Raw genomic sequence first — 19,924 nt, forward strand, 5'->3', positions numbered from 1 at the left:
TGCTGCTACTGGCTCACTTATCATTAGAGAAGCAAGGAAATCTCCTTAGTGATAGATCATGCCTGAGCATAATCTGGTGATTTTGCCATGTCAATGGACAGAATATTTTTCACATGGCAGAATAATGAATGTACTCCACAAAGCTTCTTCCATTTGGAATGTTTTGCCAAAGATCTTGATTTCCACAACTGATCCCTGTTTGACACAGGAACACATTAAAATAACTTTTTATTTTATTTTATTTTTTAATATAAATTCATTTATTTTAATTGGAGGCTAATTACAATATTGTATTGGCTTTGCCATACATCAACATGAATCTGCCATGGGTGTACACGTGTTCCCCATCCTGAACCCCCCTCCCAACCCCCCTTGCTGTACCATCCTTCTGGGTCATTCCAGTGCACTAGCCCCAAGCATCCTGTATCCTGCATTGAACCTGGACTGGCGACTCATTTCTTATATGATATTATACATGTTTCAATGCCATTCTCCCAAATCATTCCAGCCACTCCCTCTCCCACAGAATCCAAAAGACTGTTTATACATCTGTGTCTCTTTTGCTGTCTCGCATACAGGGTTATTGTTACCATCTTTCTAAATTCCATATATATGCATTAGTATACTGTATTGGTGTTTTTCCTTCTGGCTTACTTCACTCTGTATAATCGGCTCCAGTTTCATCCACCTCATTAGAACTGATTCACATGTATTCTTTTTAATGGCTGAGTAATACTCCATTGTGTATATGTACCACTGCTTTCTTATCCATTCATCTGCTGATGGACATCTAGGTTGCTTCTATGTCCTGGCTATTATAAACAGTGCTGCAATGAACATTGGGGTACACATGTCTCTTTCAATTCTGGTTTCCTTGGTGTGTATGCCCAGCTGTGGGATTGCTGGATCATAAGGCAGTTCTATTTCCAGTTTTTTAAGGAATCTCCACACTGTTCTCCATAGTGGCTGTACTAGTTTGCATTCCCACCAACAGTGTAAGAGGGTTCCCTTTTCTCCACACCTTCTCCAGCATTTATTGCTTGTAGACTTTTGGATCGCAGCCATTCTGACTGGCGTGAAATGGTACCTAATTGTGGTTTTTATTTTCATGTGTTTGTTAGCCATCTGTATGTCTTCTTTGGAGAAATGTCTGTTTAGTTCTTTGGCCCATTTTTTGATTGGGTTGTTTATTTTTCTGGAATTGAGCTGCAGGAGTTGCTTGAATATTTTTTGATTAATTCTTTGTCAGTTGCTTCATTTTCTATTATTTTCTCCCATTCTGAAGGCTGTCTTTTCACCTTGCTTAGCGTTTCCTTTGTTGTGAAGAAGGTTTTAAGTTTAATTAGGTCCCATTTGTTTATTTTTGCTTTTATTTCCAATATTCTGGGAGGTGGGTCATAGAGGATCCTGCTGTGATGTATGTCGGAGAGTGTTTTGCCTATGTTCTCCTCTAGGAGTCTTATAGTTTCTGGTCTTATGTTTAGATCTTTAATCCATTTTGAGTTTATTTTTGTGTATGGTGTTAGAAAGTGTTCTAGTTTCATTCTTCTACAAGTGGTTGACCACTTTTCCCAGCACCACTTATTAAAGAGATTGTCTTTCTCCATTGTATATTCTTGCCTCCTTTGTCAAAGATAAGGTATCGATAGGTACGTGGATTTATCTCTGGGCATATAATTTATGTGCAACATTATACTTTACAGGTATACAATATAGTGATTCATGACTTTTAAAGGTTATAACCCATTAATACATGCTATTAAATATTAGTTGTATTCCTTGTGTTGTGTAATGTACTTTTTATACAAAATATTTTGTACTTCTTAATCACCTATCCTTTTATTGTTCCTCACCCTTCCTTCTCCCCACTGATAACCACTAACTGTTCTTTATATCTGTGGGTCTGTGCCTCTTTTATTGTATTCTCTAGTATGTTGTAATTTTTGTGTTCTTCTATCAGTACTGTCATGCAATATTTGCCTTTCTCTGTCTGACATATTTCAATCAGCATAATACCCTCTAAGTCCATCCATGTTGCTGTATAAAGCAGGTTTTTATTTTTTATGACTTAGTAGTATTTCAGTGTGTGTGTATGTGTGTTTGTGTGTGTGTATGTGTGCACCACATTTTTATCCATTCACCTGTTAATGAATACTTACATTGCTTCCATATCTTGGCAACTGTACATAATGCTGCGATGAATATTGAAGTGCACGTATCTTTTCTAATTATGGTTTTGGGTTTTTTCCGGCCATATTCCCAGGAGTGAATACTGGGTCATATGGAATTTCTAGTTTTAGTTTTATGAGAAACCACCAGTAATCAAAACTCTATGGTACTGGCATGAAGGAGATATATAAATCAATGGAATAGGATAGAGACCTCAGAAATAAACCCATACATTTATGGTCATTTAATCTATGACAAAGGAGGCAAAAATTTTCAATGGAGAAAACACAATTTCTTCAATAAGTGGTTCTGGGAAAACTGGACAGCTACCTGTAAAAGAATGAAATTAGAACACTTCCTAACACCATACACAAAACTAAACTCAAAATGGATTAAAGACCTAAATGTGAGACAACCACTATAAAATTCTTACAAGAAAACAGGCAGAATATTCTTTGACATAAATCACAGCAAGATCCTTTTTGACCCATTTCCCACAGTAATGAAAATATAAACAAATAAGACCTAATTAAACTTAAAAGCTTTGTACAGCAAAGGAAACCACAAAGAAGATGAAAAGACAACCCTCAGAATGGGAGTAATATTTGTAAATGAAGTAATTGGCAAAGGATTAATCTCCAAAATATACAACAACCTCATGCAGCTTCATATCAAAAAAACAAAACAAAACAACAACAGCAGCAAGTAACCCAATCAAAAATGGGTGGAAGACCTAAACAGATATTTCTCCAAATAAAACATACACATGGCCACAAAACACAGGAAAACATGCTCAACATTTCTCGTTACTAGAGAAATGCAGAGCAAAATGTATGGCCATACACTTGTCTGAATGGCCATCTTCAAAAAATCTACAAACAATACACGTTGGTGAGGGTGTGGAACAAAGGGAATTCTCTTGCACTGTTGGTGAGAATGTAAATTGATACAACTACTATGGATACAACTATTATGGAGAACATTGTGGAGGTTCCTTTAAAAACTAAAAATACTGTCTGAGCCAGCAATCGTACTAAGGAACATATATCCTGAGCAAACCATAATTCAAAAAGGAATGTACAGAATTCAAAAATAGCAAGCAATTGATTAGAAATGAAGGGGATATCTGAGTTCAGTGTGGAGAAAAGCAAAGCCTCTCTAGGAGAAATTTTGAATATTAATATGAGTTTAAAATAATAGTATATAACTTCCTTGAATATGGAGGAATAAAGAATTTATAAAAACTAAAAACTCTAGGGGAGACAAACTCCCCACACTGCACCTGATGAATTGATTCAGAATCTTGCTCACTTTTTGGGGGGAATTTCTGGATCATCCTGTGGTTTGGTGTGTGGATAAATAAGAACATAAATGACAGAGTAAGATCGGTTCATTCTGCATTATTGGTAGTGTGTCTAGGAACCTTGGTATATAAGGGTATATATATGGTATATAAACTAAACTAATTGAGTATTTAAAAATACATAGAACTGAAAGAACAAGTTGCCCAAAATGTACAATAGGCAGAAGGAAATGTCTTTTTTTCCTACAGTGAGAAACTTAAGAGCTCTTAATAATCAGATTGTTCAATCTGACTTTATTCTGAATCTCTCATTACTGCATCTTACTGTAATTATAATGTGTTCCTGTGAACTATAGGAAAAATCACTGAGTTGTGTCCATCTTACAGTGCTGAGAATATGTTAAGATCATCAGTATGGATTTACATTGTTTAATGAGAATCCAGAAATACATACATGCCTGTATGCTAAGTCACCTCAGTTGTGTCCAGCTGTCTGCAACGCCATGGACTGTAGCCCACCAGCCTCCTCTATCCATGGGATTCTCCAGGGAAGAATACTGGAGTGGGTTTTCTTGCCCTCCTCCAGGGAATCTTCCTGACCTAGGGATCAGACTCACATCTCTTACATCTCCTGCATTGGCAGGAGGGTTCTTTACCACTAGGTCCACATTGGGAAGCCCTAGAAATACATAACTGAGTAAAATATTCTGAGAAAGAAGTTTTGCCTTCTAATAGCTTAAGTTAAATCTTGGAAGAAAAGTATATGCAGAATTATCATTTTTTATAGTTTTTACTTTTATATGTAATTAATGTCTTTGAGTGAAAGTGAAAGTCACTCAGTCACATCTGACTCTTTGTGACCCCATGGACTACACAGTCCATGGAATTCTCCAGGCCAGAATACTGGAGTGGGTAGCCTTTCCCTTCTCCAGGGGATCTTCTCCACCCAGGAATTGAACCCAGGTATCCCACATTGCAGGTGGATTCTTTACCAGCTGAGCCACAAGGGAAGCCCAAGAATACTGGAGTAGGTACCCTTTCCCTTCTCTAGCAGATCTTCCCAATCCAGGAATCAAACTGGGGTCTCCTGCATTGCAGGTAAAATTTTTACCAGTTATCAGGAGAGCCCCATGTGTTTGAGAGAGGATACATTTTCCTCACTTTTGAGTTTATGAGGACTTTCTGGATTCCTTGGTTGCAGTGATTTTCTGTACTCTGGTTTTACAGTCTGAGATGCAAGTGTGGGACAAGGCAAAGCTTTAAGATAGAATCCACGCTTTGCTAATTCTTGACTGTTTGATCCTCTGAGCCCCCATTTATTTATCTGTGAAATGAAGGATACAACAGATCTGGTCTTGTCTAGGTATTCAATGACATATCATCGAATAGAATTTGAGTGGTGGATTCTTTGATCAAACAAAACATTTTATTCGAGGAAGTAAAATGTTCTTTAAATGTTCAGTAATGCAAGAATAAATCGAATAAACTAGAGATCAAGGATAGCAACTGTAGATTTAGAAAATGTTCATTTAGGATCAGTTTTTAAGTGAGCTTTTATTGAGCATATGTTTTAAAATTTCAATTCAAAAACTCTTTATTGACTTCTCATTATGCATTTGAAATATGTACGCTCTGTGAGGGCAAGAGACAGTGCATACAATATGTGTGCTATGTGTTCAGAGAAGGCAGTGGCACCCCACTCCAGGACTCTTGCTTGGAGAATCCCATGGACGGAGGAGCCTGGTGGGCTGCAATCCATGGGTCGCGAAGAGTCGTACACGACTGAGTGACTTCACTTTCACTTTTCACTTTCATGCATTGGAGGAGGAAATGGCAACTCACTCCAGTGTTCTTGCCTGGAGAATCCCAGGGACGGGGGAGCCTGGTGGGCTGCCGTCTATGGGGTCACACAGAGTCGGACACGACTGAAGTGACTTAGCATAGCATAGCATAGCATATGTGTTCTGCCCATAAGAATCTTACAGTAGAAAGCTTCTCTCAGTAAAACATTCAGAATCCAAAGTAGAAGGCATAATTGATAACATAAAAAATATGTATAATTGTTATTCAATTCAGTTCAGTCACTCAGTTGTGTCCAAATCTTTGAGACCCCATGGACTGCAGCACATCAGGCTTCCCTGTTCATCAACAACTCCTGGAGCTTGCTCAAACTCACGTCCATTGAGTTGGTGATGCCATCCAACCATCTCTTCGTCTGTTGTCCCCCTCTCCTCCTACCTAGTCTTTCCTAGGATCAGGGTCTTTTCCAGTTTGTCAGCTCTTTGCATCAGGTGGCCAAAATATTGGAACTTCAGCTTCAGCATCAGTCCTTCCAATGAATATTCAAGACTGATTTCCTTTTCGATTGACTGGTTGGATCTCTTTGTAGTCCAAGGGACTCTCAAGAGTCTTCTCCAACACCACAGTTCAAAAGCATCAATTCTTCGGCACTCAGCTTTCTTTACAGTCCAACTCTCACATCCATATATGACTACTGGAAAAAACATAGCTTTGACTAGACAGACTTAATAAAATTTATTAAGAGGTTAAATAGCTAAAATGTGGCTTCGAGTTTTTATAGCCACATTTAGTTACAAAAGCTTAACTTCAGCTCCTAATTCCTTTCCCCCTAAAAACAGGAGAAAAACAAAAAAGTTTATAATATAAAAAAGTAATTTTGTTTTGATATTTTGGGAAATTAGCATATTTGTGAATGAAAAAATAACATTCTGATTACTTTTAGTCATTCAAGATACTTCTCATGGGTATTTTATAAAAATTTATTAATTTAGATTATAGAAGAAAAATTTTGGTAATTATTGCTTTTTTTAAAATTTTATTTTATTTTTAAACTTTACATAATAGTATTAGTTTTGCCAAATATCAAAATGAATCCATCACAGGATACATGTGCTCCCCATCCTGAACCCTCCTCCCTCCTCCCTCCCCATACCATCCCTCTGGGTCGTCCCAGTGCACTAGCCCCAAGCATCCAGTATCGAGCATTGAACCTGGACTGGCATCTCGTTTCATATATGATATTTTACATGTTTCAATGCCATTCTCCCAAATCTTCCCACCCTCTCCCTCTCCCACAGAGTCCATAAGACTGTTCCATACATTAGTGTCTCTTTTGCTGTCTCGTACACAGGGTTATTGTTATCATCTTTCTAAATTCCATATATATGTGTTAGTATACTGTATTGGTGTTTTTCCTTCTGGCTTACTTCACTCTGTATAATAGGCTCCAGTTTCATCCACCTCATTAGAACTGATTCAAATGTATTCTTTTTAATGGCTGAGTAATACTCCATTGTGTATATGTACCACTGCTTTCTTATCCATTCATCTGCTGATGGACATCTAGGTTGTTTCCATGTCCTGGCTATTATAAACAGTGCTGCGATGAACATTGGGGTACACGTGTCTCTTTCCCTTCTGGTTTCCTCAGTGTGTATGCCCAGCAGTGGGATTGCTGGATCATAAGGCAGTTCTATTTCCAGGTTTTTAAGGAATCTCCACACTATTCTCCATAGTGGCTGTACTAGTTTGCATTCCCACCAACAGTGTAAGAGGGTTCCCTTTTCTCCACACCCTCTCCATCATTTATTATTTGTAGACTTTTGGATCGCAGCCATTCTGACTGGTGTGAAATGGTACCTCATAGTGGTTTTGATTTGCATTTCTCTGATAATGAGTGATGTTGAGCATCTTTTCATGTGTTTGTTAGCCATCTGTATGTCTTCTTTGGAGAAATGTCTATTTAGTTCTTTGGCCCATTTTTTAATTGGGTCGTTTATTTTTCTGGAGTTGAGCTGTAGGAGTTGCTTGTATATTTTTGAGATTAGTTGTTTGTCAGTTGCTTCATTTGCTATTATTTTCTCCCATTCTGAAGGCTGTCTTTTCACCTTGCTGATAGTTTCCTTTGATGTGCAGAAGCTTTTAAGGTTAATTAGGTCCCATTTGTTTATTTTTGCTTTTATTTCCAATATTCTGGGAGGTGGGTCATAGAGGATCCTGCTGTGATGTATGTCAGAGAGTGTTTTGCCTATGTTCTCCTCTAGGAGTTTATAGTTTCTGGTCTTATGTTTAGATCTTTAATCCATTTTGAGTTTATTTTTGTGTATGGTGTTAGAAAGTGTTCTAGTTTCATTCTTTTACAAGTGGTTGACCAGTTTTCCCAGCACCACTTGTTAAAGAGATTGTCTTTAATCCATTGTATATTCTTGCCTCCTTTGTCAAAGATAAAGTGTCCGTCCATATGTGTGTGGATTTATCTCTGGGCTTTCTATTTTGTTCAATTGATCTATATTTCTGTCTTTGTGCCAGTACCATACTGTCTTGATAACTGTGGCTTTGTAGTAGAGCCTGAAGTCAGGTAGGTTGATTCCTCCAGTTCCATTCTTCTTTCTCAAGATCGCTTTGGCTATTCGAGGTTTTAAAAATTTTGGTAATTATTTATCTATCATCATTTACATACTAAGTGGATCCTAAAGAAAATCAGTCAAACTCCTTTAGAGGAATAATTTCTATGTGATAAGAAGTATTATATTTCAAACATAAAAAGTATGAATAGTTTATGAAAATAATTTTGGTGAAACTATTCTTTATTTAAAGCAAGGTTTTAGCAAAAAGCATATTTCAAGGATAAGCTATTTAATTCAAGACAATTGTTAAATTGTTTTTATGTATCATTTATGCTCAAAGTGAAAAAGAACATAAAAAGCAGTACAGGAAAGAAAAAACTTACATAAATTCAGAAATGATGAGCTGTAGTTTTAAAATAGTGTCATCAATATATTTTTTTAGTTAAAACCCAACACAAATAGTACATGATAATTTAATTTTTCATTCTACTCTTCATCAAAGAATATATTCATTTGAATTATTTATTATAAATAGTATATCCCTAAACATTATTTGTATTAATAGTATATATATTTATATCTGTGCGTGCTCAGTCATCTCCAACTCTTTGCCACCCATAGCCCACCAGACTTCTCTGTCCATGGAATTTTCCAAGCAAGAATACTGGAGTAGGTTGCCATTTCCTGCACCAGGGGATCTACCCGACCCAGGGAACAAACCCACATCTTTGTCTCTTGCATTGACAGATTCTTTACTGCTGTGTCACCTGGGAAGCCCATAGTATGTATTTAAACAACTTATACGGAGAAGGCAATGGCAACCCACTCCAGTACTCTTGCCTGGAAAATCCCATGGATGGAGGAGCCTGGTGGGCTGCAGTCCATGGGGTCACTAGGAGGCGGACACGACTGAGCGACTTCACTTTCACTTTTCACTTTCATTCATTGGAGAAGGAAACGGCAACCCACTCCAGTGTTCTTGCCTGGAGAATCCCAGGAACGGGGAAGCCTGGTGGGCTGTCATCTATGGGGTCGCACAGAGTTGGACACAACTGAAGCGACTTAGCAGCAGCAGCAGGAAACAACTTATATATTATGATCTATAAAAATCTTTAAGATGGTTTTAAAAAGTGAGATAATATTCTTTTTCAACTGATGGAATCTTTAAACACTATATAAGTGTGCAAAAATAAAATGGATACTTTCAAGAGTACATGAAAATATAGTTGAACTGAGATGAGTATTTGCATAAACCACTTAAGAAAACTTGAAGACATTTTGCATTAATAACTAAATCATCCCAACATATTATTTTCATGTATGTAAAGAATAACTGAGGTCAAAATTCTGCATTATGGAAATAAAAGTTAAAAAATTACTTTTGTTTTTATTCAAACCTTTTGTAAACTTCTGCAGAAAGGAGTAAGAGGATTTTCTGTCTCCAAAAAAAGCTATCTTGTCTTGTTTCTTGTTTTAACTGTTTAGACAACAAAAGTTGAATCTCAGATGAGGAACTTTGGGGATTTCATTATATTTACAGATTTATCTGAGGAGATTAAGAGCAGGTGAAATTTGGAATGATCAGTTCTATCCTAGACAAGCTTTGTGATTGTTCTTGGCTATCTGATGTTTTCCGAGTTTGTGATAACCTGAACAGTTCGATGTTAGATGGATGATACAGCAGTTCTACACAAAGGGAGTCCTTATCTCTATATTGAATGACCCATGGAGGAAAAACCCATGGAGAGATCCAGGGTTTAAGAGAGTGAAGAGAGTATGGTTAAATTTTCATCTCACTTTAGAGCTTTGCTAAACCTAATTAGTATGTAAATATTAATATGTAATTTACCTTGCTCTGAGAGTTGTAAATATTCAGTAGCCTCTGCTTCTCTTGACAGCCAAAGGGAGGAACTGACAATCCATTTTCTGAACAAACAAAATATATTTTGTTCAACTGCTTTTAATAAAACTCGATTCCCTTCTTAGAGAATATGGATCAGATTTTTCTCTCTAGTAATATCATTTCCATACTTGTAAAAATAATGTTTAAAAAGTTCGATTTTCCTTTCATTTGTCAGTTAAAATGTCACTGTTTTTAGTGTATCTCAATACATTATTGCCATGTATTTACTGTACCCTTTACATTTATAGCCAGATAACAAAATGGCCTTTATAAAACAGTTATATTTAAATCAATCAGAAACATTACATTAGTGAGAGAAACCAGCGTTTTTATAGAACTTGCCCTTGTTGCCATGTCAAAGGAGAATTCATGGTTGTTTATAATTTTCAGAAGAATTGCATTATGGTTTCTAAATCAGCATGAATATAACTATGAAAGACTTAAATGTTTGCCATTTGTCCTTGGAGAACTTTTAGTGGTTTGTAATCTAGACCTACTTTCACCTAATTTTTGAGTTTGAATTTTCAATAAATTATAGAGAAAGAACCCATCCCACACCTTAGTTTGTGGTTCTATTATTCTATTGTACGGACACATTGGGGGAAAGAAAGTCTTTCATTAACTAACTTCGTAATTTGAGGGGCTCTATTATAGAGTACACAGTCTTTGTATTTCAAGTGGTGGTTTGCTTTCAAGCCCTACCTTGTGTATTCAGAAACCCTATGTTTGGTAATACGTCAGTAAATTATGGACAATTTAACATATATATCCTCTCATTTAAGAAAGGCAAGTCAAATTACAGACACAGGCTTTGCCTCCCCTGAATCCTTACCTTTCCCTCTCTTTAAATGAGCCCCAACTTATGGAGTTCTTTCAATTTCACACAGTAATCTTTATGTTCACACAATGTTAATAAGCCTCATAATAAGGGTCATTGTACCAAAACCTTTAGAGTCAGAACTCAAAAGCAGACTGACTTCTTATATATGAACTTTGTAAACTGGCTTTAACAGGTTTTCTTCCATGTCGCTCCCCTATAATTTGCAAAGTCCTCTATAAAAGGCCTCCCCTCTGCTTTACCTTTAGCCCAGTGTTGTAACAGCTGCTCACCATCATTGTGCTCTTGTTGCTTCTCTCCTCCACAAATTGCTTTGCTGTGAAATTCAGTTATTAGAAAAGAGTCTTAGCACAGAAAACAAACATATTAATAAGAGAAACATGGATAAAATCAATTGTGAATTGATCATCCTGGGATTCAAGAAATGAGTGTCCCCGTGGCAGAAGTAGAGAGGCACTCAAAGTGCCTCACAATCTCGATGAAATATGACAGGAGGAGGAGTGCTGGCAATCCAAGCCAGAAGGAGTTTTACTTGAATTACTCAGAGCATTCAAGTAGAATGCAGAGCTGCCTTTTGTTTAATGTGTGTAGTTACGGAGTGGGTAGTGGGAGATACGCTTCAAGTATTTAATCCAAGGAATATCAACTTTTTCCTTAATTTGATATGCTCTGATTCTTTGATAACACTATTGTTATTCATTTTTAATCTAAAAAGATGAATAGTCTGACCTCCAGGCTTCTGAAGAAATGAAAAATTTTATTTGGAATTAAAATTGTGTGATTTAAATTCTGTCGCTTTTCTTGTTTGTATAAAGACAAACACCTGAATATAAGCATTACCAGTCCCTCACAGCTGAGGTAGTCAAACTTGTGATTTTAAAACAATGGAAAGGGAATTCCCTGGTAGTCCAGAGGTTAAGACTGCATGCTTCCCCTGCAGGGGGTATGGGAATTAAGATCCTCTTGCCATGGAGTGCAGCCAAAAATAAATAAATAAAACAATGGTAAGCAGCTGCATCTTTACATCATAGAATATGGAGAGCATATTACATACCAAAGTTGTCTGTAGCAGTAAAAGCATCTATGGCAAACTCTCCTATATTCTTGTGTAGTATACTCTGTATATAGATTATATGTATAAATGTTTGTAAGTATCACTGTGACTGTAGCCCACCAGGCTCCTCTGTCCATGGTGTTCTCCAGGCAACAATGGAATAGAGAGGGTAGCATCCCCTTAGCCAGGGGTCTTTCCCACCAGGGATCAAATCTGTGTCTCCTGCAATGCAGGCAGATTCTTTACCATCAGAGCCACCTGGTAAGTCCAATCTACACTTATTTTCAACTAATTTTTTATACTTTTGTTTCTATAAAACTTAATAAAAGTGTTTTGATTTAGAAGTTGAGAAGAAAAACTCAGCCCTAAGACTTGGTTGAACCTCAGTCAGTGGTGGAATCAGATCCAGAGCCATGGGATTTCTTTCGTGCATCTAAAGCCTGTATCACTAAGTGTCTTATTACAAATGTTATTACAACCTGGCTAGTTCCTATACTAGTCTCTCATAAGTCTCCATGCTACAAACACAAACTACTCTGTGACATTACTGATTGTCCAAGGGCCCATACATTTTTGTTACAACCCCTGAAAACTAAACTCACTTTTATAAAGCATTAATCTCTGCAGGTTTAGCTTACTTTGATTTTGAATGTGTTAGTTGCTCAGTCATGTCCAACTCTTTCCAGTTTCATGGACTGTAGCCTGCCAGATCTGTCATGGAATTCTCCAGGCAGAATACAGGAGTGGGTCACCATTCCCTTCTCTAGGGTAACTTCCTCACCCAAGGATTGAACTTGGGTCTCCTGCATTGCAGGCAGATTATTTTTCAATTGAGCCACTGGGGAAGTGCCACTTTGATTTTAAATTTGCTATATTTTTAGCTTATTAAATGATAAAATATGATAAATTTTTAACATTTAAATTCCTTCTTATGCAGATCTTGAGCAGAATCATTCTCTCTTAAACTCAGTGGGATTCCAAGTTCTAAGCATTTCAGCTGCCTCTTAGCTTGAGTCCTTCTCCCTTTCCATTATCTCCATGACCAGTTTCATCTCCCACTAACCATTCCTCTATTGCAAATGAATTCTTTTTCTTGGGCTGGTATTTCTCTGAATCCAGCTCACCAGCCAACTGTGTTTGGGTTTCCTAAAAAAACCTGTCGGAAGAAATTGAATTCAAGGCTGACTTTCCGATTTATCCTTGTAGCTTCTAATCAGTTGGATTCCCCTGCTAATCCGGTTTTTCTCAGTTGGCCTCCTTTAACTTTGATACCGTGTGTTTTCATCCAAGGTTTTCACAAGGCTGTGTGCTCTCTAAAGCAAGTGCAGTTTTCTTACCCAGTAGAGAAAATGAGAAATAAAATTTTCATTATGGAAAATGTATTCTTTTGAATGATTTTGAAACATCTATACTGGATTAATATCTGTCTGGTTGATATCTGAACCATATTTTGCCATTAACATTTATCCGGTATATATGATAATATTGGAGAAAAGAAGGGAGCACAAAAAGTATCAAATTCTCTAAGTATATTCATTCAACATAAAATGAAAAATGTTATCTAGTGAATATACATTATAATGTAATTATCAGAAACAGGTTAATATACTATATTGGGATTTTATTCAGTTTGTCTCATCTTCAGTCATTGTTCATGTTAATCAATAGTCTTACAGATAGGTGCCTGATTACTTATGATTTAATCTTTTATAATTGATTATATTTTCTATTATGAATTGATCATTTGACTTTGAGGTTTTCCCAGTGGCATAACAGTAAAGAATCCACCTGCAATGCAGGAGACACAGGAGATGCAGGTACAAGCCCTGAGTTGGGAGGAGAAAATAGCAACCCACTCCTGTATTCTTACTAGGAAAATCCCATGGAAAAATCCCATGAACAAAGGAGGCTGGCAGTCTACAGTCCATGGGGTCACAAAGAGTCAGACACGACTGAGCGACTGAGCACATTTGACTTTAAATTATTATGTAAACCAGATATAACTTCCTTTTGATTGGTCATCAAGGCATTTCCATGTCTACTTTTTAATTTTTACTCTGTTTAGCAAAAGCTTTTTACTCTGTTTAGCAAAAGCAGTGAGGATAGAGGCAACTATGGAATTGTATTAGTTCCACCAAAGGTATTTGTAAAGATGTAAAATTTTGAAATCTACAAATGTATTTAAAACCTTCTAGCAAATTAAAAGGACTGTCATGACCCACAGAATATTTCTAATAAAATTTTATATGCCTGTACTTTTTCGGATTCTTTCTTCTCCTTTGTGTTGTGTTGTATCCAGGGCTGGTATGGTAAATACTCAAGAAGAAATTCAGAGAGAAATATGAGAGATGACAGGCTTCAAGCTAGCATTAAAATAACTTGATTTGATTTGAGATTATCAAGCAAATGATCCACTTTCACAACCATCGGCTGAGTGACACTTCTTTGACATGACTCAAAAACCTTATACTGGAGATCAGACTTCTAAATATTGAATTTCATATCTCCACTAAATTCTATAGCACTCATCTATTGATTGATTGATATTGAATATTTTATTGTGTTTTATGTATAAGAGGTTGGAGCAAGTCAGTCTGAGGTTCAAAGAGAATATTAGTTTCAATGACTTATTCACAAGTAATATTTACAATGCAGGACTATGAATGATGCAGCATCCCTCTGTTCTGCAGATTTCTCGTATAACATGAGGTATGCTGGGAGTGGGTGTATTATGGTTTGAAACATCCTAACATGAAAGTACAAGATATAGATCATTAAATACACATCTTAGCTTTCATTAGCGTAGACAAAATATTTGAGATGCATTCAGTAAAGATGTTTTATTTAAATCCTTTTAATTCTTGAATATTGAAAAAATGAAAGAAAAATATTTCATTTTCTACTTTGTGAATGTAAGTATCATGAAAGGAACTATTAATTTTCTTCTTTGAAAGTTATTGCATCTGGGTAAAAAGTTAAAATAGAGATGAAGAAGACAATTACCCACAAATAATTTGCCACTTATGTATAGCTCTTATGCTTTTCAGATATTTCATGGAAAGATTAATTCAGTGATACTGTTCCACTCAACTTTATAATAGTTTGGTTTGTTTTACTTATTAAAATGTATTAATCATAGGCATATGTTTTTTTTTTCTTTTAGCAATGGTTGTTTTGAGCAACCTGGAACCAAATACAACTTATGAAATCAGGGTTGCAGCTGTAAATGGAAAAGGACAAGGAGACTATAGTAAAATAGAAATTTTCCAAACACTACCAGTCCGTAAGTAATCTGTGTTTTTCTCTCTGTTGTCATTCTCTTCCTTGCAAACTTAAATGGGATACTAAAATACAGGGAGACATTTCAACACTTTGAGAAAGTGAATTATATCTTTGTTGGAGTGGTTGCTGAAGATGGTGGCATCTCAGACTTACAAAAGATAACTCTGTTTGAAGAAAGGGGAAAAAAGTGCACTGCAAAATATAGAGTAAATTTGTTCCCATCAGGAAAGTGCCTTACTTTTTCAGTCTGATTAATTAGATTGTAGTGCTCAGACTATATTCAAAGAGAGAGTAGAAAAGTATCTGTGCAACAAATTTAATGTTCTATTTTGCTGAAGCATGACCATTGCCTGTATTCCATGGATTACATAGACCCTAAGTGTGAGAAAAAGGTACCACTAAATTAATTCATTGCAATGGTGACTGCAGAAGAATAACTGCTGAAGCCCCCTTCTCATTACTATCCTGTTTTGAAATGTTAAAATGCATTTACATAAAGTTAGATAAATTTAAAATAGTATAGATTTCCTTTATGTTGAATAAACTGTTAAAAAATATGAGAAAATTGAGTGTGATAGAGCAAACACCATTATATAATCTATGCACTAGTTCAGTTCAGTTGCTCTGTTGTGTCGGTCTCTTTGCGACCCTTTGGACTGCTGTACGTCAGGCTTCCATGTCCATCACCAACTCCCAAGCTTTCTCAAGCTCATGTCCATTGAGGCGATGATGCCATCCAACCATCTCATCCTTTGTCATCCTTGTCTCCTCCTGCCTTCAATCTTTCCCAGCATCAAGATCTTTATCAATGAATCAGTTCTTCGCATCAGGTGGCCAAAATGTTGGCGTTTCAGCTTCAGCATCAGTCCTTCCAATGAATATTCAGGATTGATTTTCTTTAGGATGGACTGCTTGGATCTCCTTGCAGTCCAAGGGACTCTCAAAAGTCTTTTTCAACACCACAGTTCAAAAGCATCAATTCTTCTCACATCCATACATGACTACTGGAAAAAGCATAGCTTTGACAAGATGGACCTTTGCTGGCAAAGTAATGTCTCTGCTTTTTAAAATTCTATCTAGATTGGTCATAGCTTTTCTTCCAAGGAACAAGTGTCTTTTAATTTTATGGCTGCAGTCACCATCTTCAGTGATTTTGGAACCCCCAAAATAAGGTCTCTCACTGTTTTCATTGTTTCCCCATGACGTGTTGGGACCAGATGCCATGATCTTAGTTTTCTGAAAGTTGAGCTTTAAGCCAACTTTTATACTCTCCTTTTTTCACTTTCATCCAGAGGCTCTTTAGTTCTTCATTTTCTGCCATGAGGGTGGTGTCATCTGCATATCTGAGGTTATTATTATTTCTCCTGGCAATCTTGATTCAAGTTTGTGCTTCATCCAGTCCAGCATTTCTCATGATGTACCCTGCATATAAGTTAAATAATCAGGGTGACAATATACAGTCTAGACATAATCCTTTCTCAATTTATAACAAGTCTGTTGTTCCATGTCCAGTACTAACTCTTGCTTCTTGACCTGTATACAGATTTCAAAGGAGGCAGGTTAGTGGTCTGGTATGCCCATCTCTTTTAGAATTTTCCACAGTTTGTTGTGATCCACATGGTCCACAGACTTGGTGTAGTAAATAAAGCATAAGTAGATGTTTTTGTGGAAGTCTGTCACTTTTTCGATGATCCAACGGATGTTGGCAATTTGATCTCTGGTTCCTCTGCCTTTTCTAAATCCAGCTTGAACATCTGGAATTTCCTGGTCCACATACTGTTGAAGCCTGGCTTGGAGAATTTTGAGCATTACTTTGCTAGTGTGTGAGATGAGTGCAATTGTGCGATAGTTTGAACATTCTTTGGCTTTGCCTTTCTTTGGGATTGGAATGAAAACTGACCTTTTCCATTCCTGTGGCCACAGCTGAGTTTTCCAAAATTGCTGGCATATCAAGTGCAGCACTTTTACAGCATCATCTTTTAGGATTTGAAATGGTTCAACTGGAATTCCATCACCTCCACTAGCTTTGTTCGAATTCATGTTTCCTAAGGCCCACTTGACTTCACATTCCAGGATGTCTGGCTCTAAGTGAGTGATCACACCATCATGGTTATCTGTGTCATGAAGATCTTTTTTATATAGTCCTTTTGTGTATTTTTGCTCCCTCTTCTTAATATCTTCTGCTTCTGTTATGTCTATACCATTTCTGTCCTTTATTATGCCCATCTTTGCATGAAAAGTTCACTTTATATCTCTAATTTTCTTGAAGAGATTTCTGTCTTTCCCATCCTATTGTTTTCCTCTATTTCTTGCATTGATCACTGGAGAAGGCTTTCTTATCTCTCCTTGCTGTTCTTTGGAACTCTGCATTCAAATGGGTATATCTTTTGTTTTGTCCTTTGCCTTTTGCTTGTCTTGTTTTCTCAGTTATTTGTAAGATCTCCACAGACAAGCATTTTGCCTTTTTGCATTTATTTTTCTTGGGGATGGTCTTGATCCTTGCCCCCTGTACAATGTCACAAACCTCTGTTCATAGTTCTTCAAGCACTCTATCTGTTAGATCTAATCCCTTGTATCTATTTGTCACTTCTACTGTATGACCATAAGGGATTTGATTTAGGTCATACCTGAATGGTCCATCCAGTCAAGGCTATGGTTTTTCCAGTAATCATGTATGGATGTGAGAGTTGGACTGTGAAGAAAGCTGAGTGCTGAAGAATTGATGCTTTTGAACTGTGGTGTTGGAGAAGACTCTTGAGAGTACCTTGGTCTGCAAGGAGATCCAACCAGTCCATTCTGAAGGAGATCAGCCCTGGGATTTCTTTGGAAGGAATGATGCTAAAGCTGAAACTCCAGTACTTTGGCCACCTCATGCAAAGAGTTGACTCATTGGAAAAGCCTCTGATGCTGGGAGGGATAGGGGGCAGGAGGAGAAGGGGACGACAGAGGATGAGATGGCTGGATGGCATCACTGACTTGATGGACATGAGTCTGAGTGAACTCCGGGAGTTGGTGATGGACAGGGAGGCCTGGTGTGCTGCGATTTATGGGGTCACAAAGAGTCGGACACGACTGAGTGACTGAACTGAACTGAACTGAACGGTCTAGTGCTTTTCCGTACTTTCTTCAATTTAAGTCTGAATTTGGCAATAAGGAGTTCATGATCTGAGCCACAGTCAGCTCCTGGTCTTGTTTTTGCTGACTGTATAGAGCTTCTCTGTCTTTGGCTGTAAAGAATATAATCAAACTGATTTTGATATTGACCATCTGGTGATGTCCATTTGTAGAGTCTTCTCTTGTGTTATTGGAAGAGAGTGTTTGGTATGACAATCTATGCAATGCTTTGCTTATTATATACTTATGTAGTACAGTCAAATTGACTGCAATAATCGTCTTAATTTATGACCAAGTCTTTTCTGTTGGTTATCATAAAATGTCAGATATGTTGTGTATTCTCCATTCCTGATGGCAGAGTCTTTTTCAGTGCCTCTTTTTCACCAGGACCACTGCAAATAGATCTTGACTCAAAACCCCACCTCCTGACTAAAATTACCCTAGAATGACTTAACCTCATTTTAATAGAGAGCTATCCTTTCTCTGCTTATAATCCTAAGCAACCCCACTCTTCTTATTTAGTCTTTCTCATATTCTCTTATTGAATCCTTTTAAGATGTTATTGTACTTTTTTTTTACAGAAGTTTAAATTTATATACAGAAAACATAGTATGTTAACAGCATATAAATCATCTTATTTCATAATATTTCACACTAATGCTGATACTCTTCCACTTCTGTTGAACTCTGTTCATATTAAACATATTATATTTATTATAAGACCATCTTCATGTGAAGAATAACACCAAAGTTATATTTTCATAAAGTGAGATTTTTTTAATTTTTGAAATATTTGTTTATTTTTTTATTTATTGGTAGATCTGTGAAGTTGTTCTAGTCAAAAACTGTTTCAGAAATCAATTTTTCCACAAAAATAATACAATTCAGTATACCATAAAATGAAGTTTTTTTAAGTGACAATTTTTTTATTTTTACTTATTTATTGTTTTATTTTTACTTTACAATGTTGTATTGGTTTTGCCATATATCAACATGAATCTACCACAGGTATAAATTTTGAAACCCATGTATAGTTTGGATACTATAAAAATTTATTTATTCAAATTTATATCTAGCTTAAAAACATCCATTAAAGGAGATGACAAATTGCTAATTTATTATATTTCTGGTAGGTATATATTTTAGATAGCTTGATGACTTAATATGTTTATATTAATACATTTTTACACATGTTTACAAATTAAATTTATATTAGAAAACTAAATGATAGCATGCTATCAATACAAGAAATAAAGCTTAAGGCTTGTATAATGCGGTGAGTTCTATTCTTAGAGCATTTGCCCATCAGTATAAATTATATATATGATTCTGAGATTTCACAATTTTGGCATGATACTTCTCGATTTATGAATGTTGCTGTTTCTTGGATGGATAAAAAGAGGACAAAAAGTTATATCACAACAAAGGACAAATAGAAAATGGTAAACACAGGATGATGTAATATTTTGTTATATGACTGTATTTTTTTAATTAAAATGCAGTATCTCTACATCTATGAAGTGTGTGCAAATATCAAGAATGTTCTATTGCTTATATAGGTGAACCGAGTCCTCCATCCATACATGGACAGCCAAGCAGTGGGAAGAGCTTTAAGCTGAGTATCACCAAACAGGATGATGGTGGAGCCCCTATTTTAGAATACATTGTGAAATATAGAAGTGTAAGTACCCTGTTTATTATCATTGTGCACAGTGTTTTCAAATTTAATTGCATTAAATTTGCATTAATTCATAGATACATCAGAAGTAAATGCATATTACATACATTGTTGTTAAACAATGTAAACAGTTCTCATAGAAATTCAAATGCTATTTTTTCATTGCTGAAATTCATCATTATATATTATAGAATGTTTGCTTGTTTTCTATCTAAC

The 19,924-nt window shown here is 36.2% G+C and overlaps 1 protein-coding gene across 2 annotated transcripts in view; it reads left to right on the forward strand.

Moving 5' to 3' along the window:
• NCAM2 (neural cell adhesion molecule 2) overlaps nucleotides 1–19,924 on the forward strand; it is a 559,186-nt gene that overhangs the window by 481,160 nt on the left and 58,102 nt on the right. For both annotated transcript variants that reach the window (XM_086322171.1, XM_086322181.1), the window contains exons 13-14: nucleotides 14,798–14,917; nucleotides 19,590–19,711. In XM_086322171.1, the coding sequence (XP_086178297.1) occupies nucleotides 14,798–14,917; nucleotides 19,590–19,711 (242 nt within the window). The remainder of the gene's footprint in view (nucleotides 1–14,797; nucleotides 14,918–19,589; nucleotides 19,712–19,924) is intronic.

The sequence above is a fragment of the Bos grunniens genome, chromosome 1 (assembly GCF_055505025.1).
Source record: "Bos grunniens cultivar Pamir isolate PY7600 chromosome 1, Bosgru_T2T1.0, whole genome shotgun sequence".
Lineage (NCBI taxonomy): Eukaryota > Metazoa > Chordata > Mammalia > Artiodactyla > Bovidae > Bos > Bos grunniens.